Below are 22908 nucleotides of genomic sequence, written 5' to 3'. Positions count from 1 at the left end.
AGGTCATACTGGAGTTCATTCGATCCAGGCCTCCACTGAATCCTGTGAGCATTAAAGCATACAAAAATACACTTACTTACAAATTATACACCTATTAACACAAACCTTTTAACCATTGTTCCTTGTGTGTTTGGATGTGCTTTAAGGCTTCTGCTCGTAAACTTAAGCCTCATCCTCAAATACCTCCAAGTCTTCATGAACGTATCCTGGAAGAGATCAAGTCGGAGAGAAAGCTGAGGCCTGTCTCACCTGATATGCTCCGTAGAAGTAGACTCGGTTAGTGCACTTTCACGCACTTCTTCACATCATTTAAGCATATGACTAATAAGCTGGACTACATATACTAATAAAACATTTTTTATTTTTTATTCTGCCATTATATACACTACCAGTCAAAAATCTGGGGATATCTACCCTTTCTTTATTTCTTTTATTATTTTCCAATTTTTCCGATTTTACAATAATAATAAAGTTATTAGAACTATGAAATAACACAAAAGAATGGGATTTATATAGTGACCAAAAATGTTGCTTTTACTTCACTAACTAGTCCAACTTGTCCATAAGTAAGAAAACATTACACATAATTATGTTATAAACAACTGTTAATAATAATCATTAGATGATATATATATATATATATATATATATATATATATATATATATATATATATATATATTTATATTTATATTTATTATTATTATTCTTTTTATATATATATATATATATATATATATATATATATATATATATATATATATGTAGGCACAGTTTCTAAAGATTTAAGCATAATCAAAAGGTTTATAAGATCATGGGGAATATTTTAATCAAGTGTGTCCACATTTTTGACTGCTAGTGTTCATCATTTATCAGTGCATTTATCGTTCTGTGCACAATTATTTTTCCAAATACATTCTATTCATATTCTGTATACATTATTTATTTTAAGTAGCATTGTATTTACGTTAAAACCTTGCTTGATGCTGTTAACCTAAATATCAAGTATATCAGTCATGTGGAGGGAGGTGAGTACTGTATGTGTTGATGTGATAGAGATTGACCTCAGGTCATGACAGACAGCAGTACAGATGTGTGACAGTGTGTCATTCTCATGCATGGCTGCTTGTGTTATACTGAATCATTGCAGTTTTCAATAGCCTCTAACAGTGTCTGTAGTAAAGCCCTGTGTCTCTAACTCTGTGCTGCCCATTTAATTTACAGCTGTAAATCTTTAATATTTCTCACCTTGGATTGAGATTTTAAAATGTATTTATTCACCTTGTTACACAACATTAGATTCATGTAACATCAGCTTGGATGTTTCCAAGGTTATAGAGAGGGTATGTAATCCTAATAATGTATTTGCCCTGAGATTTGCTCTGTAGAATTCAATAGTTAAAGATTGTAAGGTTTTAAGTTGAATGTGTGCATATACATAAAGGCCTTTAGGCTCTTTGTGTGGATGATTGTACAGTTACACAAGCACAAATCTGCCGATCATTATAGCAGACTGATCCATATTGGATAAATGTCTCAAGATTTAAGTCGCTTGCAGCAGACTTAATAAAGCTTAAAGTTTGCATGGACGTATTTTCAGTTCGTGTGGTGAAAAGAGTATTGTTTTCTCCATCTGCCTCAAGAGACAAAGTTCAGTGTCTACAGTCTATAAACCTTTAAAATTTAAAGGAGATTATCATAATAATATCTACTGTATGTTTTGTGAATAGTTGGACTGTACTTCAGTATTTTCTCACATTTTAACTTTAAGGTTAAATAGTGGTTGCCTGGTGCAAGATTGTGAGAATTTTTTTTTTTTTGTTCTTGATTGTATTGTATTCACATGGTTGTGTGAATGTGCTATCCATTATATGTTGTCAGAAAGCTTCATCAGTCCTCAGTTTCGTAATGTGAATCATAGCTTTGTCAGTTTTACTTGTATAGTGGTTGTCTGGTATAAAATTGTAAAAAATAACATGGATTCTTTCTTGATCCTAAAAGAAATTACATGTTATTTGGCTGCTTAGTTGTAGAATTGTGTTCCTGCTTATTAACAGATTTACAGAACAGCATCCTTTATATCTGACATTGAATGCATTTACATTTAATACCTTGTTTTAACCCATGGCTTTATTTATCTTTTCCTCCCTCTCTTTTCATCCATAACCTCTGCCTCTCTCTCACAGTAATTCGCCCACTTAGCATGTCTGTCAGTTTTGATTCATCAGGTAAAGACTTCACTGTGGCTTTACCGCTGTTTGCTCACTGACCCTGCTTCTGTGGTTGTGCCTGACCTCCTCGGTCGCCCCTACCCTCATGTCACGCTCCTCTGCTGGTGGGGTCGTGGCATTGATCCTGATAGTCCTCAGAGGAGGAAGAGGACAAGGCAGTGCCTTCAGTCTAAAGGAAATCCTTCTAATATTGTTTAGGCCAGGATCGCATTCTGGAAAGGCTGGAATACACTACACAGCTTTTGCCCCTATTAGCAGTCTGAACAAGTTGATAGCTGTTGACAAATGTCAAAGTCAGTCTGCAGATTTTGGTCAGTTGGAGTTTACTAGTTTAGAACACATTGTTTTCATTTGTCATGCATTTTCTAGCAAGAAGGCACGTTTCTGTGCAAATTTGTTGTGTTCGGAACTTGAAAGTCTGGTGTTGTGTGTGTGATCCTCAGTCATTTACACTGTGACATGACATTTACACTGTGACGCGACAAAGTGACCATTGCAAATCCATTTGGTTTTCTTGTCAGAAGTAGCGTGAGCGCTTGAAGTACTGCAGAAATTGGGGCATCAGTTTACTGTCGTGTTAATTGTGTAGACAGCATCACTGATTATAATGGGTTCTATGTGCTTTTGTCACGTCGTGTCACGCGGCGCCGTGGTATGGTTCTTGTAAGTGTGAATTAACTTAATGTAATGCAAGACAAATTTCAGACTTTGCCTGACAATAAAGTTATATATCAGATAATATATCTGGTGTAGACACGGTGTTAGTGTATGATGCAGAGTTTCTTTAACCATTCACTGAGTTGTCAAGTGTATGTTGCCTTGTGTTTTAAAATCTGTTCAGATTTGAAAAAGTCATGTAGTGTATTCCAGTTTCAGGAATATCAGTTATTACAATTTTAGCTGTGTGCGGTATATAAAGGTTTATTCTGAAACTTCAGGCTGACCAAGTAAGACACATTCAAACAAATAAAACTCTAGGATAAATCTAGGTTTTTATAAGCTTTTCTGTAAGCAATGACTTACAGTATTTGCTTATCAGTCAAATATATTAAATTATGGACTCTCTTCCATGTTTGTAGCCATCTTTAATACATTTGGTTATGGTTGTTAAGATTGACTTGGATATCCATTGCTGTGGCCTGTGAATAGAGAGTAACTCTCATGTCCTGGTTCTTATTGTAATTCTTAATAACCGGGTGATATTCTTATCTATGAATAGACTTTGGTTATATAAATATATACCATATTTAATTTGACGCCAATGAAAATGAGGCATACATGGGGTCGGGGATATATATCTCATTTAATTAATAATTTATGGTGGTATCATGTTTTTTTTTTTTGTTTTTTTCCATCCACAAATGTTATGAACAAGGAAATTCTCCCAAGAAAGTAACAACCAAATACATTTTTAGTTATTGCCGTTAAAACAACAGAATACAATTATTTGTTAAATAGATTTAAACAATTGCGTTATTTAATTGATAGCTCGATGCAAGTACGATGCAAGTATATTCATTTTGACAGCCCTAAAAATACATGTTGTCCACTTCCCCCCTGGGAGTTTCCAGACACCGTTTTTAAAAAAGGAGTGTTCACACTAGGTATGTTTCCATCCAAAATTGCAAATTAAACTTTGAAGAATTAAACTATCGTATAAAACAAACACTGTCATGTTATCTTGCATTCAGAGGCGTGAGATAGTTCTGGCATGTAATTATACCAAATCATTTTGATGACACTTTGGCTTTTAGATGGTGTGCAATGAGTTTGTTCTGCAGGTTAGTCCAGTTATCCAATCGCATGATCTGTTGAGACAGTCTTTTTCTTTTTGCGCATCCAGAAATTTTCAGGTAAATGCGTTTCCATCATAGTTTATGCAAATGTTTTGTTACAGAATAATAAATTATTCACCTCAACTGAGCACGTTTTTTTTATGCATATTTTAAGAATTTATGTGCATCTCGTCAATGCCATATTCTAAAATTTGCATATAAATATGTGGATGGAAACATAGCTACTGACTGCATTTTTCATTTCCAATGAGAGTTGGCAGTTTCTGGCAACATTAGTGACCGCAAGCTCAGCTTTTACGCAAATGGAAGCAATGCGGAGTTAATCGTTGTCGGTGTTTAATGAATAAAGCCCACTGTATTTCCTTCTCTTGCAGCCTTGTTTTCATTTGCGTTATATTAAACAAACCATATACACTAAGGCCAATAGTTTTTAATCTAAAACCGTTTTTCCCAGCCTCCAATATGGCTGTTTGCACTGGACTTTCCTCTATAATTCCTCCCTCTGCTATAGCGCACACTTCTTTCCACCTCCATATCCCACTAATCCTCTGTCATGTATGGCTGCTGCTTCTCTGTGGATGCACTGTGTTTGTGCTTTATTGTGCTGATGTCACAGTCACAAGTTAGCCTCAAAGCTGCTGATTGGTTAACCTAAGTGTGGTTTACACTGATAATATTACCTTACTGTGTGAAAGTCAGGTACAGAAAGACCTGTTTTGTGCTGTTGGGATCATATTGAAAAATATGTTCCTTTTTAGGCGCAGGCAAAAGTATGAGCACCCCACAGGACTTGTTCCGAAGCTCAGGTAAAGTATTCCTGATGCAAGCATGACTGTCACATCACCTCTGAGCCCAGTGCGAGAAATGCCTGGGTTCTGAGAGCTTGTGTATGAATCAAACACAGATCTCACAGAATTCATTTCTGAATGAGGATTAGTCTAGTTTAAGAGGGGTTATGTAACTCTGCAGGCATCAATATTTAATATGCTGCAGTTTATTTTTATACTCTGTCTGTTCTAGAAATATCTAGAGGAACATTGACAGATGGATGTTTTTTTTTTTACATTGTATATTTGTTTTCTAAATATAGAAATGATCAGCATCTCAGCTGTAGCATCACTGGTCTTTATTATATTAAATAATCTGATTGAATGCTTTTTGTTGTGTGAGAGTCCCATACATTGTATGTAATGAGACAATTGTCTCATTACATTACATTACATGAGAATTGTCTGTATGAGACCATCTAATGTTTTTAGATGAAATTTCCACTTCCGTTCAAAAGTTTTTTTTAATTACTTTTATTTTTAGAAGAAATTAATACTTATATGCCGCAAATATGCTTTAAATTGATCAAAAGTGACAGTAAGGACATATGTAATGTAATGTTACAAAATATTTGCATTACAAATATATGCAGATTTTTTTACTTTCTATTCATCAAAGATAAAATATTTTTTATCAAAGTTTCCAGAAAAATATTAAGCAGCACAACTTTTTTTCAATAAAAACAAATATTCAATAAAAATATAAACTGTTTAACGAGCACCAAATCAGCATATTAGAATGATTGCTGAAGGATTATGTTACACTGAAGACTGGAGTAATGATGCTGAAAATTCAGCTTTGCCATCAAAGGAATACATTACATTTTAATAGATACTATATATATATTCAAATAGAAAAGTTATTTTTAAATTGTAATAATATTTCACAATATCACTGCTTTACTGTATCAAATAAATGCACACTTTTGAGCATAGGTGACTTCTTTTAAAAACATTATCAAAATCTCAACGACCCCAAACTATTAAACCATATTGTTTTTAAACATCATCAATCCATAGCCATAATGTCAATTGTGAATTTTTGTTTCAGTCACACTGTGACTTAATTGTCTTCTATTGACTTGATTTTGTGAATTACACTATTTTAATTTGCTATGGACATCAATGCTATGTAATTTCATCACTATATTCTACTGTGCATAACCTTTCACCCTGATACCACCTAGGCCATTTGGTGCTGAGTGCAAAAAAATAAATATTTTTTAATAATTCAAAGTACATTAGATAAATTATTTGAAATCCAAATAAAATTAATTATTTTTACCTCCAAAAATGTCATATTGGATTTCAAGTGTTTTGTAGCCATTCAAGACATGTACTGTATTACTAGCTGTGTCTGAATGCACTAATTTTCCCTTTATAGTGAAATTGTAGTAAAAGAGTGAACAAGTGAGTGAACCGCTTCTTTCACAGTATATCCATGAACGTGTAAATACAGTAACTCATGCGCCTTACACAGCGAGATGCCTTGATGGACAACATTTCCAGTTTTCCTTCCTTACTTCCCACTTACTGTTTGGAAACTTCCCAGTTTCTTAGCATCAGGCTGATGCTTAAGACATGGCTACCAGACAGATGCAATTTCAGTGCGAACAATCTGAATGCGAACAATTTTAATGTGAACCGTTAGTGCTCAAGATAAGATAAACTATTTATAGTTGGGTGCAGTGTAAACAAAGTCTACTTTTTCCTAATGTGCAAGCCATTGCTGTTCTGATTGGTGCCTGATTATGTCCATAATGTCCATCCACACACAGACATCCCTGACGGACCCCGAAAGTTGGCCGTCAGCACACTGTCCCTGGCCAATGGCACGACGCCGGCACGGAGCCCTGTAAACGGTGTAGCCGGAGGTCAGCCGCTGTCCCAGAGGAAGAGGTTGCTCAAAGCACCTACGCTGGCCGAGCTCGACAGCTCAGACTCTGACGTGAGTGTTTTATATTTTCTATATTGCAATAACCCTGCCAAAATGTTGAACCAGACTTCTAGGTGAAGCCCGTGGGAGTTAATTGCATTAGCCTCTTTTTCTTACTCCAGGAGGACCAAAACACTCGAAAATCCGACAGCAGCTCCAGCATATCCACCTCACTGGTTGAGGACACATCTCCAGAGTCCGTCATGGGCAAAAAGAGTAAGAACCATCATGAAATATACAGAACTTGCAGTCCAACAAAAACATGTCATTTACTCTCTGGTTCGTCTTCAACTGAATTTTTGCACTCCATTTTGTCTTTTCCCAGTTCCCCCAAAGTTCCTGCCCATATCTTCCACTCCTCAACCTGACAAACGCTTCGCTTCGCAGAGGAGGCACTCCATAGAGAAGGAAGCTCCCACCAGCGTACAGTCTTTCCTGCTTCCGTCTCGCCAGAACTCCAAATCTCTGGTAACTGCAACAAAACCTTTCTTTAGCTCCATGTTTTTGACATGTTCCTGCCTGCAAAGTTGTTTTCCTTGTTGAGTGGATCCCAGGACAGTGAATGAGAATAACTTGGTGTAGATCAGTCAGTTGGCTGCAGGCTGTGGTCACACTTAACTGTCCTGAGTCTTGTGAAAGTATAATTAGATTCTCAGGAGTCTGTCCATTGCCGCAGCATTGCAGGCCCTGAGTGTGGAGAGAGAGAGAGAGTTAAAGGAGAACTTGTGCTTTCATTTTCAATTTAGAAGACCAATTAAAGGCTACTCTATGCCATACAGCTGCTTAGGGGGCTTGGGCGTATTGCTAGGGGAGCGGTCTGGGACTGCTCTAGTTTCTCGTCTCATTCTCATTCACACATTGAAAGCAGCTACGCTGACGATACACATCCCAAAAGGGAAAGATTTTCAGTGAATAATGTCTTGCACTACCGTTCAAAAGTTTGGGTTCTTTTTTTATTATATTTTTGATCAAATAGAAGTCTTCTTTCAAAAAAAAGTACCCTAAACATTGATAGATTTACTACATGAAGCTTAATTTATGAAAAATGGACTGCTTCAGATTTAGCCATGCTGACTGTGTTAGGTCCTGCCTAAAGGACCGTAACTGATCAGTGCTGATTGCGAAAACTCTGAGGTCTTTGAACGGTTGTAAATTTGACAATCTCAGACCTTTTACATGAAAATGATTATTAAACCATTCTAGATAGTGAGTGATACTGTAGTTTTATTGCAGTACACTAGATAGAGAGCTGTAACTGCTCTACTTTCCTTTCCTGCCTTACACTGAAGCTGTCTTCGGACAACAAGGTAAAGCACACATCTTCCACATTCTCATGCCCACAGATTATGTTGCATTATGTTGGAGGAGTCATTTCATCACTATTTCATCTGCAGTGAGATCGCTTTATAGTCTTTCAGCTGGGCTGTTGCTTCATGTGTGTATGTTGCACAATGTTGCATGGCCAGTAGGGAAAACTGCAAAAGGAAGTGGGCCGACACTAAAATCTCTTCAGTTACCCGTCATCAAGATGATTTTATGATCATAATGGAAGACAACATTGCTCAACGAACTTCCTCCTTTTTGAATAATGCTTAAGTTATGTGCATCATTCAAAGAGTGTTAGATTTTGATAAGTTATAATTAAGATTTAAATAAAAAGGTGAAGTAATAATATAGAGATAGCCAGCCATATTTGCAAAGTAATAATTATTATATTATACTAATAATATAATATAATATAATATAATATAATATAATACAATAATTATATTTAGTGCTGTCAAATCGATTAATTGCGATTAATCACATCTAACATAAAAGTTTGTTTACATAATATATGTGTGTGTATATAGTTTATATTTATATATACGTATGTCTCTGTGTGTGTGCGTGTCTATACTGTATATACTGTACACTCAGTACACTCACTGTACACATATATTTATACATGCATATGAGTGTTTATGTATATATACACAGACACACACACACACGCGCATATATATATGAAGAGTTCAGATGCAAAAACCTCTAAGTGCCATCTGAAGTTTTCTTCTAGAATGATCATTTTTATAAAGCTTGTATATTTAAGTTAAGTAATTTCACTTAAATGACAATTAATAGGTAATTTGCATCGCCATTTAAGTGAAATTACTGAACTTAAATATACAAGCTTGATAAAAATGATAATTCTAGAAGAAAATTTCAGATGGCACTACGAAAATTTCAGATTCGCATACATACATACATACATACATACATACATACACACATATATTATATAAACAGACTTTGATGCAATATCAATCACAATTAATCTATTTGACAGCACTAATTATATATTATATTATATTATATTATATTATATTATATTATATTATATTATATTATATTATATTATATTATATTATATTATATTATATTATATTATATTATATTATATTATATTATATACCAGTGGATAGATATGCCTCATTTTCTTTTTTCCCCTTAATTTATAATTTAACAACAATTTAACAGTGTGCTTTTAAAATAGGTTTGTCTTTGCTTTCTTTCTTACAGTGGCTTAGTGTTTCTTAGACTTTCTGCCCATTTAAAATATACTTTCATTTACTTTTATTTAAAGGAGAACTCCGGTCAATTTTAACATTGAGCTCATTTTATTGTACATTTGGAGTGCTGTCAATACAGAGAACAACTACAAAAATCGGTGTTGCCTACACCGAGTTATTCTATTTTTAAAATTTGCACCCTGTTGACTTCAATGGGGCAAGTACTAAACCTGCTTTTAGCCTCTTAACATCCTTGATGTGTCATTACAAGTGCACAGAAAATGTGAGTGATTCCTTCAGAGTGAACACGAGTGAGTCTGACTGCAGTAGATGTAAAAGATATGTATAAAAATGATGTTATTTAAGCCAGCGCAAATACCTGTTTACATCCTGTTTTTCGGTTGAAGTCCAAAGTAGTCGATTGCCGAGTTCACGCGCGTGATAAACCTATGCGCGTGAACTCGGCAATCGACTACTTTAGTTGTTCTCTGTATTGACAGCACTCCAAATGTACAATAAAATGAGCTCAATGTTAAAATTGACCGGAGTTCTCCTTTAACATTTACTTGTTTTATATCATTTAGGGAGTATCAGTGACACTCCTTTTTTTTGTACATGAAACTATACTCCAGTCATTTTTCAACAAATATCAAATAATAGCCATGTTGTTTTCTTTGGTCAGGCTCACGCATTAGGCAGCGGTCGTGTGGTACGTCCTATTAAACTACATATTGATGATACTACACTAACACTGGGTGACAAGGGGCATAAAAGCCAATATGAGTCTATTTTGTAGTGATGATTTGTCTTGTCGAGTGGTAGTTAAGGTGATTGAATGTGAGTATTAGAGATGTCTATTGGCTTTTATGTGTGCTTAAAACAGTGTTCCTTATTAAATTGGGTAAGGACTAGTCTTGGGGCGCCGTGCATTTTTTTTTTTTAGCACAGAGCATGAAGATTCCCACTCATCTTCATATGCAAATTTTTCATACAACGCTTGACCTATAGAGGTGAATATTGCATAGCAACATGAACAGAGTGTTTAACATTCCTTTAAAGGGTTAGTTCACCCAAAAATGAAAATTCTGCCAGTAATCACTCACCCTCATGTTGATCCAACCCCGTAAGACTTTCGTTCATCTTCGGAACACAAATTAAGATATTTTTGATTAAATCTGAGAGCTGTCTCACTCCTCCATAGGCTTCTATGTAATTGAAACTTGCCAGCCCAAAAAGTTAGTAAAGACAATGTTTAAAATAGTCCCAAGTGACTACAGTGGCTAAACCACTGAGACGAGCGACAAGAATGCTTTTTCACCAGCATCACACACATGACCAGCGTCGGCCAATAGTGAGCTTATGTTCTGACGTACAACCCAGAAGCGCTGCGCTGTTACACTACGTGAACTCACTCAGAGGCCCACACAGAAGAAAATTAATAGTTGAATAAAGTCGTTATTTTTGGGGGGGTTTTGCGCACAAAAAGTATTCTCGTCGCTTTATAAATTTATGGTTGAGCCACTGTAGTCACTTGGGACTATTTTAAACATTGTATTTACTAACTTTCTGGGCTGGCAAGTTTCAATTACTTAGAAGCCTATGGAGGAGTGAGGCCGCTATCAGATTTATCAAAATGATCTTAATTTGTGTTCTGAAGATGAACGAAAGTCTTACGGGGTTGGAACAACATGAGGGTGAGTAATTACTGGCAGAATTTTCATTTTTGGGTGAACTATCCCTTTAACATTGCTTAGCCGCCATCTCCATTGTGGTGTTGGTTTTGTTTCGTGTTGTGTTTGGCAGAGGGTGAAACCCTGCAGAGTCGTGGTCTAGCATGTAATAGCTTTTCCATCCCTCATTCTTGGGTGTGACAGCATGGCATGTTTAAATATGCAACGTATCCTTCGGCATGTTTGTGAAAGTGATGTGTTTGTTTCAGGAGGAGTTCTGCTACCCTGTCGAGTGCCTGACTTTGACCGTCGAGGAGGTGATGCATATCAGACAGGTTCTTGTTAAAGCAGAGCTGGAGAAGTTCCAACAGTATAAAGAGGTTTATAATGCGCTGAAGAAAGGAAAGGTACATTTTCTCTACTCTTGTACATTCACTGCCCACTGTAAATGTACAGCCCAAGCTTTATTGAAATACTCTTCTATTTTTGGAGCACACCTACTGTATGATGCTTAAAATACTGGCAGCTCACTACAGTAAGTGTTTAATTGTGCAATCTATTCCGTTAGCTTTGCTTCTCGTGTCGGACGAAGAAGTTCTCGTTCTTCACCTGGTCCTACACCTGCCAGTTCTGTAAGAGGTGGGTGGAGCTTTTCATTCAGAAATTTAAATAATGAAAACAAGGTAGCGATGTGCAGTGGAATCATATTTCTTCTCCTTTTACTCTCACAGGCCTGTTTGTTCACAGTGTTGTAAGAAGGTAAATGTAACATCTTTAACTCATTGCTACTTTGCATTAATATTTATTTATTTAAAGAGGACCTATTATGGTTTTTGCACATTTACAACTATCTTTAGTGTGTAATGTTGCTGTTTGAGCATGAAAAATGTCTGCAAAGTTACAATGTACACCCCAAAGGGAGTTGTTCTCCATATCAGTGTGCGCTGTTTCTGAACTCCCTGAAACACCTCCATTGTACTCATTTAAAATATTCATGTCCAAGCCAAAAAAAGGGGGCAAGACCTGGTTTAATTGTGCTAGTAGTGTGTCAAAACTCGCAGATAGGAACATGCCGAAGCGGTTGATCAATCACAACACACTGACCAATCAGAGAACAGTGTGCTTATTGGAAGGAGGAGCTTCATAGAGACAGGAACTAAACAGAGCATTACTGAGAAGAGAGTTGCTGCAATAATGTAAAATATGTGAAAAATTATGTGTATTTTGAACAGTCAAGCATGAAAATTCTAGTTGACCCCAAAAACTAAATCAAGCCTTTGTAAAAAAAGGGCATAATAGGTCATCTTTATTTTAAAAGAAGTCTCTTTTGTTCAAAAAGGCTGCATTTATTTGATCAAAATACAGTAAAAACAGTAATATTGTGCAGTATGTTTTCTATATTAATACATTTTAAAATGCAATTTATTCCTGTGAAGGCAAAGCTGAATATTCAGCAGCCATTACTCTAGTTTTGTGTGTCACATGATCCTTTGGAAATAAATCAGTCATTAATATGCTAGTTTGGTGCTTAAGAAACCTTATTTTTATTATCAGTGTTGAAAACATTCTTGAAAACTTTTTTTTCATGTTCTTTGATAAATAGAAAAATAAAAAGAACAGCATTTATTGTAAATATATATATTTTGTGACATTATCACAATGTTTTACAGTCACTTTTGGTCAATTTGTTGCATCCTTGCTGAATAAAGGTGTTAATCTGACTTTTTTCAATTTGCTAATGACCTCATATCCTCTCATCTCAGATGAAGTTGCCCTCCAAGCCCCATGCCAGCCTGCCCATCTCCTCTCTGGGCCCCAGCATTCTGCCCAAAAAGGAGTCTGGAGCATCAGCCCCGGCAGAGAAGACCTCCTCCGCATCCAGCCACAAGCGCAACAGCTTTCAGCGATCCTTGTCCAGGTGAGCTTCAGAAATCATGAGTATCATCTGTGCCACAGTAAGAGCTTCCAGTAAGAGTATTTCCTGTCACGATCCCTCTCAGATCATCAAAGCACGGCGAGCGCTCGTCCTCCAAAGACGAGGTGGAGCTTCCCGAGCAGTTCACGGAGGACTGGAGCACCATGGAGGTCTGCGTGGACTGCAAGAAGTTCATCAACGACATCATCAGCAACAGCAGGCGTAACCTGACCACCAAACGTGCCCGTCTGCACCGCAGGACCCATTCCGTCTACATGTCCAACACCAGTTCTTCCCACTTCAAACCTTCTGAACGGACTATCAAAGAGGTTTAGGATCCCAAGTGCTTGGAACTTTCCCGGTCCATGGTCCTTCCTATTAAAGCGTTCCTGTTTAAACTGTTCTCGCCTGTTGTGAACGTGCCAGACAGAAATAAGCTTGCTATGTAAAAGGTGTTTTGTTACGTATGACAGTACGGCCACTTTTATTAGCTTTGTAACGTACCTTCGATACCTCTTCTTTTCCATTTTAAAAAGTGCCAGAGGTGAAGGAATAAAGCCGTCCCTCTTCCAGCATGAGTCCTTAAGCACCAGCCTTCTCAGGAAATGGTTTGATTCTGTGATTGGAGCTTTGGAATGTAGTTTAACACACTTTAAACTTATTTTGACCAGCTTTTATCAAAAACAGATGAATCTGAATTAACAAGGAAGAAAATGAAAATGACAGTGTGAAAAAGAAAACGCAAGGCTGCTTTGATTACTGAAAGAACCAAGGCCTGAATGTACATTTTTCAATATAGTAAAGAAAAGTGGTTCAATTGTATGTAAATAGTAGCTGAATGATCAGCCTAAATGATATAGGTGTAAATAGGCATCCAAACGGACTAATTTTCCCCTTTTAGGAAGAACTAGTCGACCAAGAGACTGTTGATGAACTCAGCCTCCACAACAATTCAAGATCAAGTCTTACCAAATGTTTTTCTTATTGTTCGTTAAAATCGCTGCTGTAATAGTGACACGGTCCAAATGAATGGCGTTTTAGATAATTACAGAGAGTACTTACAGATATATATTTTTCCTCTGTCTGATGGCAGTGTTTTTGAGCTTTTAGTCAAAGACGAGGGTAAAGATGTGTGTTTTTTTTTTTTTAGAGCGGATGCTAAAAGCTCTAGTGTTTCATAAAGGAGTGATCGGCTGTGCCAAACAAATCTCCACTATCTGAGCAATATGTGTCTTGGACCTGATGTACATAGTCAATAACACTTACCGGAGATAGTGACGGCCCGAAGGGGAAAACCAACCAACTCTTTCTTTAAAATAGGAAATGACTTTTGTAGGATATGATGTTTATGTACATGCTGTATATCTGAATCTCATCTGATCCACTGATCTTTTAAAATATGCTCTATTGTTATAAAGTTCTATGATTTATAATATTAATAATGATTTTTATTTTTAAGTGTCAAATTTCGCTTTTCTTTTCATGTTCATTTTGAACCTTCTCTCAACTTCGAAATATATTTTGTAATATTTCAACAACGTTTATTTTGATGTCTTAAAACTTTGTAAATTATGTTATATTATATTATTAATTACCCATTTTGTGCAATGAAAGACCCTAGGAGTCTCTCGTAATATGAAGGTACTTAAGTCTTGTCAGGGTTTTTGGAAAGATTTGTTCAGTTTTTCCTTACTTAAAACACGTGCACACTTATAAATACGCATGCACTGCGATGGTATACAGGCCTGTTGACTTGTTCTTCTGTTTTGTGCAAAACTGACTGTACTGCCTTCCTCTAAGCTAAAGAATGATTGGTGTGCATGATGAAATCTATGATTTTTTTTTTTTTTTTTTTTAGGATAAGAAACAGAATTGCCAATAAATAAAGCATTTGAAATTTCAACATTTGAAATTGCATTTGATATTATAACATTCATCATCATCAGCCTGGATATGTCAAGGAATGATACTGTCTCATATGAGAGATAACATCACTAGGATATATTAAAACCGTAATCTCTATGGAACCCTAATAAAGAAAAATAATATAATCAGTGAGGATGTATTTAATGATGCTGGCAGTTTAAACGAGATCCATTAATGTACTCAAGCCTCAAGATATAATGCAAACTTTTCCACATATGAACCTGAATATTGATTGTCTTTTTAAGCTATTTTTTTTAAACTAGTGACAAACTTATGGATAAACTATAGGGTTTCTAGAGTCATTTAGGATGTTTTCTCCTTATGATTTTGACATTTGATTATCTAAATAGCTGTGGATGCATGACATAAACTAGCAGGGGAGAGACAGAATTTAATTTCTCCACTAGAGGGCAGAAAAACATCACTTTCAACGGCTGACTTCTGGCATAGTTCACATTTCTTAAAGGGATAGTTCACCCCGAAATGTAGTCATCACTTACTCGTCCTCAAGTTGTTCCAAACCTGTGTGAGTTTCTGTCTTCTGTTGAACACAAAAGTGGATATTTTAAAGAATGTTGGCAATCAAACAGTTGACTGTAGCCAATGACTTCAATAGTAGGGAAAAAAAATACTATGGAAGTCAATGGATACCGTCAACTGTTTGATTACCAACATTCTTCAACATTTATCTTCTTTTGTGTTCAACAGAAGAAAGAAACTCACAATGTTACAGGTTTGGAACAACTTGAGGGTGAGTAAATTACAGAAGTTTTTTTTTTTTTTTGGGGGGGGGGGGGGGGGGGGGACTATCCCTTTAAGAAGCTTGTGAGCGGATATGCAGAATGAGCAGAAAAATATGGTGGTTGTTAGGGAAAATGTTAATTTATTCTCATCTCATGTAGGCTATATGCCTCAATATGAGTTATTTTCTGTCATTTGAGTAACAGTATGTAAAAACTAGCGGTCTCAATATTTTATTTTTGGGCTTATTTGTAGCTGTACAGTCAACTTGTTTCATTAGGCCTGAATAGTTAATGCCTACTCATTTACAAACAAACAGATTCCCACTGAGGTTCAGCTGAAAGAGAGATGATAGTGAACTGTAACCCTAAACTGAGATGACAGTGGCAAAACAAGCCTGTCCGGCGGTCTGATTGGTTGTTACCAAGACAACAGTTGTCAAGGGCTATGTACGCTTGAGGTGTGTGTACTTTCTTTGCGCGAGACCAGCTGTGCTTCCGGTTACGCTGAGCCTCCCGCGGTCAGACCTCTTTGTTATGCTCAGTGTGTAGTTGTGTACCATAAATGACAAAGTGCAGTGAAAACTAAGCTGAATCGATCGGTTTGTATGAATGAATAGACTAGAAATCCTTCAACATTTCTTTTAGTCACTAGTCCAGTTCAAACAGATATTTCTTACCTTATTTCATCAAAGGTAAGGTCAAAAGACAGCTTCAAAGCAGCATTACATCTTAATTGAATCTCTATCCATTGGTCCTTTGTGTCTTCAAAGATGTCAGGGCTCTTCAAGCCCACATCTTTTATTTAATAATCGAGTGTGCATACAAGAGAACTTCTTCCAAATGTTGGCAAGGCACAGGGCTTTGAGATTAACACAATGCAGAAAACACAAATCATTACTAACAAGCACTTGTTCTTTCAAAAGTCATATTTTCATTTCTTTAAATCAAAGCTATTTTGACACAAAGGGGAAATAAACTACATGGCCAAAATAATGTGTAAACCTGAACACCACACACACACACACTTTGTGTTTTCATGTTTAATGGGGACTTTCCCATAATGACACATAATGATTTTTATACTGTACAAACTGTATATTCTATCCACTTGTGTATAGGCTATAACCCTAACCCTCCTGCATCACAGAAAACGTTCTGATATTTCATAAGCTGTTTTCCTTATGGGGATAAAAAAAAGTCCACACAAGGACAAGGATTTCGGATATTACCATCTTTGTAGAGACATTTTGTCCCCATAATGTAGGGTTTACCAGGCCACACACACGTATATATAATCTATATACAGTGCTATGCATAAGTTTAGACACCCATACTAAAGTTGACTAAAAAGAGGAATAAAAAATCATCTTTTGGAAACTGAACTTAATGCCTTAATTTAAAAAATTAGGAAAAATCCAACCTTTAAGGACACCAATTTTCTTTGTGAATGAATAATGTATCGTAAATAAATAAATGTTCTTCCTTAAAATACAGGGTGCATAAGTTTGGACACCCCTATGTTAAATTCCCATAGAGGCAGGCAGATTTTTATTTTTAAAGGCCAGTTACTTCATGGATCCAGGATACTATGCATCCTGATAAAGTTCCCTTGGCCTTTGGAATTAAAATAGCCCCACATCATCACATAGCCTTCACCATACCTAGAGATTGGCATGGTTTTATTTCAGTTAGCCTAATAGCTAGTTTGATTTGCATTGAGAGATGATCTTATGGAAAGTACCCCATGCCAATCTCTAGGTATGGTGAAGGCTATGTGATGATGTGGGGCTATTTTAATTCCAAAGGCCAAGGGAACTTTATCAGGATGCATAGTATCCTGGATCCATGAAGTAACTGGCCTTTAAAAATAAAAATCTGCCTGCCTCTATGGGAATTTAACATAGGGGTGTCCAAACTTATGCACCCTGTATTTTAAGGAAGAACATTTATTTATTTACGATACATTATTCATTCACAAAGAAAATTGGTTCAATTTCCAAAAGATGATTTTTTATTCCTCTTTTTAGTCAACTTTAGCATGGGTGTCTAAACTTATGCATAGCACTGTATATATATAATCTAGTGCTGCGTGAATTATCCCTTCTGCAAATGTTATACATGTATAGAACTTTTTGTCTTCAGAAGGGCCTAAAACGAGAAACCCAAAAAGTCTTATTTTAATGGATTAATGATTTATATTAAATTCATTTACTATGTTAATTCATGATGCACCTAATTGGATCGCATGGCCTACCGTAATGCCACATCTGCATTTCCACAATAACTGACATATAAATCTTGTTAGTTTTTTTTATATGTTCAATTTAAAATAAAATTTGCTCTAAAGTTGGAAAGTTGTTGAAATGCAGTGGTTACTCGGGGGGCTGGGCAAACTTACAAGTCTTAAAATTATTTATATTTAGTTACATCAACTTAATCTTTATTAAAATTTTAAAGATTTATTACAACTGTTAAGGAGTGTCTTCAAATACTGTCTCGGATAAAGGGGGGCATTGGAGTCAAAAAGTTGATTGTTTTGCTGTTGGAGCAAATGGGAATGCAAAATATACAGTATTTATATTGCGGTTTACCCTATTATTGAGTTACAAACAGAAAGGGGTCCATTGTCCTGCTGGAACAGAAATGGGCCCTATACTATAAATGTTTACTGGGTCATTCCGTGTCCACTCAACCAGAGGTTTTGATCTTCCTTTTTTTTTTTTTTTTCTGGGGAAAGAAATACATAAATGAAGAAGAAAGCCATAAAATTAAATGTAATAAATATAAATTGGCAGAAAAATCCACTAGAGGGGCGTCAAACTGACAATTTTCACCTGAGATTTGGAGCCAGATTACAGGATGGTAAAAATGTCTTTTGAAAGATGGCAGAGTCATTATTTTATTTTTACACTGAGATTGGTAGGTCTTTCAGTAAAATCTGTTGACTTTAGCAATCTTTGATGCATTATATGCCAACGGTGACAGTTCAAAATGGGAAAAAGCATTTCATCGAATTTTTCATGCATAAATAGTGGATTACACCATAAATATTCATCCATAACATTTCATATTTTGGCTTTCATCTCTATTTATGTTTGCCTTCTTTCAGAAAAAATATAAACAAAATCAAATATTTGAGCTGGGGAAGTTTCTGAAATTTGGTTGATTTGAAATGCATGACCCTGTTGAATGCTTGATTTTATGCATCTGTTAATGTGTGTAGCAGAAATAATAAACTCTGTTCATTAGAAGCAGGTGTCCACATACTTTTAGCCTACATGGTACATCAAGCATTTCATGATCCATTAGTTTTGTTTTGAGCCTTTATTAATTACACAGAACCGACCACACACCATAGCTCCGAGGGAATGTTCTCTTCACCTCATCAATTACTCCATCACATACTCGTGTCCTTATGCTTGCAGATTTTACACTGGCTAAAAAGATTGTCACATCTCCTGGATTCTAATTAAATTCAGGCTAACAAGGCACTATTGACTAAAAAATTGGCTGCTCGAGCTGTTCTGATGAGAAACATCTGTCTAAAGATTTTTGGGTCGCAGTTCTTCAGGGACAGCTGTGCATTGCGTAAGTCTGCCATTTTGCTCTGAGGTCCTGGGCTCACTCCCTGAGGTCCACTGTGACACTTGCAATTGCCAGCTCAAATCTCTTTTGATTAAGACAGCACAGATGCTGGCGAGCACCAGCAGCATACCATCAAAGCCACAGCTGAGATATACTCAACCCACAAACCAATGCAACCTTCCTCAGATGGTTTCCAGTCTCAGCTGTGGCCCCATATTTTTCATTTCCCTTAATGAGCAGGGGAGCGAACGGGACGCCCAAGCAGAGATGTTGCACCCCCTGAGCAATCATGGTGGGTTGGGGCGGTTGGAGACGCAGATCAGCGATAGCGAACCGTGATCAAACAGTTTGTACGGTAGAGATCCTTTAGAAGTCCACACGTCTGTTTTAGGGTCATAGCACTCAAAGCAGTCGGAGTCCTCGATGACATCATGAGCGTTGAGGAAGCGTCCTCCGGTCACGTAGAGTTTGTTATTGATGACTGTGGCCGCATGGTGCATCCTCCTCTCTTTCATGTTTGCACACTTCACAAATTTATTAGCTTTGGTGTCGTAGGCAATCACTCTACTTGTGTATCCTAAAAAGATTGTCAAAACACAGCAGTTTAATTAATGCATCAACTCAACAGATGTTTCATGGCTGGAATACTGTATGATCCTATAGGAAGGGGCAAGAATTTTCCTCTTGACTTATTTCATTTGAACATTTATTGAATGTTGCTCTATTCATTGAATTATGCTCTGATTAATCATGAAAACTAAAATTGGAATGTATGTTGCATATTTTTCTTCAAATATTTACTCACCTCCAACAATAAAAATCTTGTCTTCTATCACTGCAGCAGGTGCGCAGACGTTCTTCACTGTCCTGGTTTCCAGTCTAGACCACAAGTTGCGGGAGATGTGATAAACCTTGGAAAGATGAGAGGTATTTGTGGGATCACACCTTGAGCGAAGCACAGATTATCTTTTCCGAATGACTTTTGTTACCTGTATTAGTCTCACTGGGTTCTGCAAGGCATCCTCGCCTCCAAACACATAAACTCTCTGGTCGTTGGCCGCCACTGCAGGGTGTAGGACAGCTGTGGGCATCGGCGCCATGGCCTCCCATTGATTGAACATGCTGTTATAGCGCTCTACCGCATTTGAGATTTGCTTATTCGGCCCTATTCCACCAAGAGCGAAGATAAAGTGAAGGTAGGAGACGCATTGGTGGGCGTACCTTGGCACCAGCATGGGTTCGGCAGTCCTCCATTGGTTCGTCTTCAATGAGAGTGTGTACACTGTGGCACTAACCGCACTGTCTCCAGATATCAGACTAAGACTGAGGCCACCCACCACGTACAGAATGCTGTGAATACAGACATAAGCTGCCTTATAGAGTCGCAAAGGTAGTTTAGCGAGCCACTGCCAACGTTGAGTCCTTTCGTCGTAGAGAAGTGCCTCCCGAGACGTCTGTTCATTGTTTTTGCGGCCTCCGACCACCACCAGAGTCTCTCGGCAAGTGTAGCGACGCGGTGTGGTCCAGAGAGGCTTCAGCTCTCGAGTGCATTTGGCGCTTACGGAAAACATCAGACGTCGCACAGACTCGATGATCTCAGTGCACAGTGTAGACGACTGGACGAGCGGATCATTAGCGATGAACTGGAAGAGGTACGTTGGATGGATGTACCGCAACCGGACCTTCTTGAAGAGGTCGTGAATGGCTCCTCGACGGGAGAAGGGGTCGTGGTGGATCCATGCAAGTAACGTCTCAAAAACCTGCTCCTCCTCCGCGCACAGTCGGTCGTCCTCCAGGTAGCACATTAGCTCTGGAAGGGAAAGTTCGCAGAAGTCCTCGGAAGCAGCTACGTCCGAGAAACACCGCACGGCCATCTCTTTGGCTCTCTCCTTGAGGCTTTCACAGTGAAGGATCTCCGAGAGCCGGATCATGCTCAGGCAGTTTTCCGGATTGAGCTGTTCCTGTAGGAAGTTGGAGCAGGCCTCAAAGAGCCTCCCGTACTGCAGCATGGAGGCCGCCTGCATCAGTGGCAGCACAAGCTCCATGGTGATGGTGATGGTACCAGTATAGATGTAATCCACGACACCTTCAATGACTTCCGATGCGATCCCTTTCAGGTCCACTCTAGTCTGGTTGCTCTCCCGAAAGTTGCTGCAGAACATGGCTCGGAAGTATGGGCTGCTGGAAACCAAGACGTTCCTGTGGCACGGGATCTCCCTGTCTTCGATGCACAAGATCACATCGGTAAAGATCTGCTCCTGTCTCAGTATGTTCAACTGAAACAGGAGGTGAGCAGGGAGCTCTTGGTCCTTGAACGGAAAGATCTCTGTTGATGTACTAGCCATGCTGCAAAGGGTAAGGATTGAGAGTTTAATGGCAAATAAGCATTCCCGTTCAGTCACGATGAGTAAGAAGTTACCATTTGCTTTTGTCATGGCCACTACACAGCCTATCCTCCCTCCCTTTAAGCTCTCTTTCTCTGTTACTTTATCACCCCGGATGTTCTATTCCAGTGTCCCTTAAATCATTTTAATGCATTCACGTGTAACCCTTGGCTACATTTCCCAATCAAAGCTAAGTTTATCAACGCCGTTGTATCACTTGCCAGCTGTTTCTGATCCCCTCGGTAGGTTTGCCCTTGACAGCCTAACCATTTAGACCAGGACATTTCATGGGCCTATTATCAACACTAAGTCGTCTAATCACCCCAGAGACAGCTACCGATTTTATTTCACTCCAAGTCACATGGGCCGGTCTGACGTCTATTTTGGGATGCTAATTGTTTTTTCTTATTATTAATCACCATTCTGAGACACCACAACAAGGCTGAAAGTATTCCCCAGAGAAAAAAGATACCATATCACATTTCAGTGGCACTCATTTAAAAAAAAGACAGCTTCAAAATAGACAACAAACTATCAGTTGTGAAAATGGCTGAGTAACAATAACTGCCATAAGAGAACCTCAATAAATAAGGATTTTAATATAATTCTCTAGTTCATCAAACATGTAACATAAAATATCTAGATTTGAACTACATATAAACTAGCAGGAAACTACAATTCAGGAAAAGCATATGCCCTATATCAGAATTTGCAATTTGTACATGAATTCAGTCCTGTTTATATTTTTAAAGTAGCTCTTGAACTCACCTGTTTATTCTTAAGTTCCAGTGTGAATCAGACACAGTTCAGCAGGATAAAAGCAAATACATTTCTCCCGAATTTCTTTCTCAAAGACGACACAGTCAAAAGTGGCATGGAGAAAGACATGAGGTCTCAAGTTTGGAGTCTGCCATGAGGTCGCTGTATACATTCCAGTTACCTAGAATAGTCTGGAGGGCTGCTGTCCTCCGGGTCTCACATGTGACCCTCCCCTTGTTTGTTCCCTCAGCGGTAGGCCGTGCGCCATTCTTTTTGTGTGTTTACTATGGCAGTGACAAGAGAACTAGGCTTATCCGGAGGACAGAGGAAGGGGTCGAGGGCTTGAGCACACCCCTTGGCAGGCTTGTGTAACCCAGGAAGCTGGTAAATATAGTGCAGTGCTGATGGCTAGGATGAATGTGGTGAACAGCTGAACCGTTAGGCCCGGTTACCTTGGTTTGCCTCTTGTTTGAGAAGAAAAGGAGAAGGCCACAACAGGCTGCTGTTTACCTGCCTATTAAGATGGACATTCATATACGCCTTTCTGCATTTTCCATATGTTCTTTAGCTTGTTTTTATGTCATG

General features: G+C 37.7%; 2 protein-coding genes across 9 annotated transcripts in view; one reads left to right on the top strand and one right to left on the bottom strand.

Annotated features, from left to right (window-relative positions):
• spire1a (spire-type actin nucleation factor 1a) overlaps positions 1 to 14836 on the top strand; it is a 45021-nt gene extending 30185 nt beyond the window's left edge. The window contains exons 7-20 of one of the 8 annotated variants that reach the window (XM_079880021.1): positions 1 to 44; positions 147 to 276; positions 2186 to 2227; positions 4785 to 4832; positions 6632 to 6801; positions 6912 to 7005; positions 7115 to 7257; positions 8079 to 8096; positions 10024 to 10050; positions 11281 to 11418; positions 11580 to 11650; positions 11743 to 11770; positions 12775 to 12929; positions 13012 to 14836. The exon at positions 1 to 44 is cut by the window's left edge and continues 43 nt beyond it. In XM_079880021.1, the coding sequence (XP_079736147.1) occupies positions 1 to 44; positions 147 to 276; positions 2186 to 2227; positions 4785 to 4832; positions 6632 to 6801; positions 6912 to 7005; positions 7115 to 7257; positions 8079 to 8096; positions 10024 to 10050; positions 11281 to 11418; positions 11580 to 11650; positions 11743 to 11770; positions 12775 to 12929; positions 13012 to 13261 (1358 nt within the window). In that variant the 3' untranslated portion in view covers positions 13262 to 14836. The remainder of the gene's footprint in view (positions 45 to 146; positions 277 to 2185; positions 2228 to 4784; positions 4833 to 6631; positions 6802 to 6911; positions 7006 to 7114; positions 7258 to 8078; positions 8097 to 10023; positions 10051 to 11280; positions 11419 to 11579; positions 11651 to 11742; positions 11771 to 12774; positions 12930 to 13011) is intronic. The other 7 variants (XM_079880022.1, XM_079880026.1, XM_079880023.1 and 4 more) reach the window with 7 other exon arrangements.
• A 3486-nt stretch (positions 14837 to 18322) lies between these two features.
• klhl38a (kelch-like family member 38a) lies at positions 18323 to 22625 on the bottom strand. Its single transcript, XM_079879641.1, has 4 exons — positions 22333 to 22625; positions 20170 to 21526; positions 19986 to 20091; positions 18323 to 19757 (listed from the first exon to the last, which is right to left on the bottom strand). The coding sequence occupies exons 2-4, from the start codon at positions 21523 to 21525 to the stop codon at positions 19468 to 19470; spliced, it is 1752 nt and encodes a 583-aa protein (XP_079735767.1). The 5' UTR covers position 21526; positions 22333 to 22625; the 3' UTR covers positions 18323 to 19467.
• Between the last annotated feature and the right edge of the window lie 283 nt (positions 22626 to 22908).

The sequence above is a fragment of the Squalius cephalus genome (genome assembly GCF_949319135.1).
Source record: "Squalius cephalus genome assembly, chromosome: 8".
Lineage (NCBI taxonomy): Eukaryota > Metazoa > Chordata > Actinopteri > Cypriniformes > Leuciscidae > Squalius > Squalius cephalus.
The sequence above is the reverse complement of the archived record's forward strand: the minus strand, read 5'-3'. Positions and strand labels throughout refer to the sequence as shown.

Excerpts from the sequence above, each read along its gene's own strand:
- klhl38a (XM_079879641.1), bottom strand. The coding sequence starts at position 21,525 with ATGGCTAGTACATCAACAGAGATCTTTCCGTTCAAGGACCAAGAGCTC. Across the intron at positions 20,092-20,169 it reads ACCCAGTGAGACTAATACAG|GTTTATCACATCTCCCGCAA; the intron begins GTAACAAAAGTC and ends CATCTTTCCAAG. Across the intron at positions 19,758-19,985 it reads CAAGATTTTTATTGTTGGAG|GATACACAAGTAGAGTGATT; the intron begins GTGAGTAAATAT and ends CAATCTTTTTAG.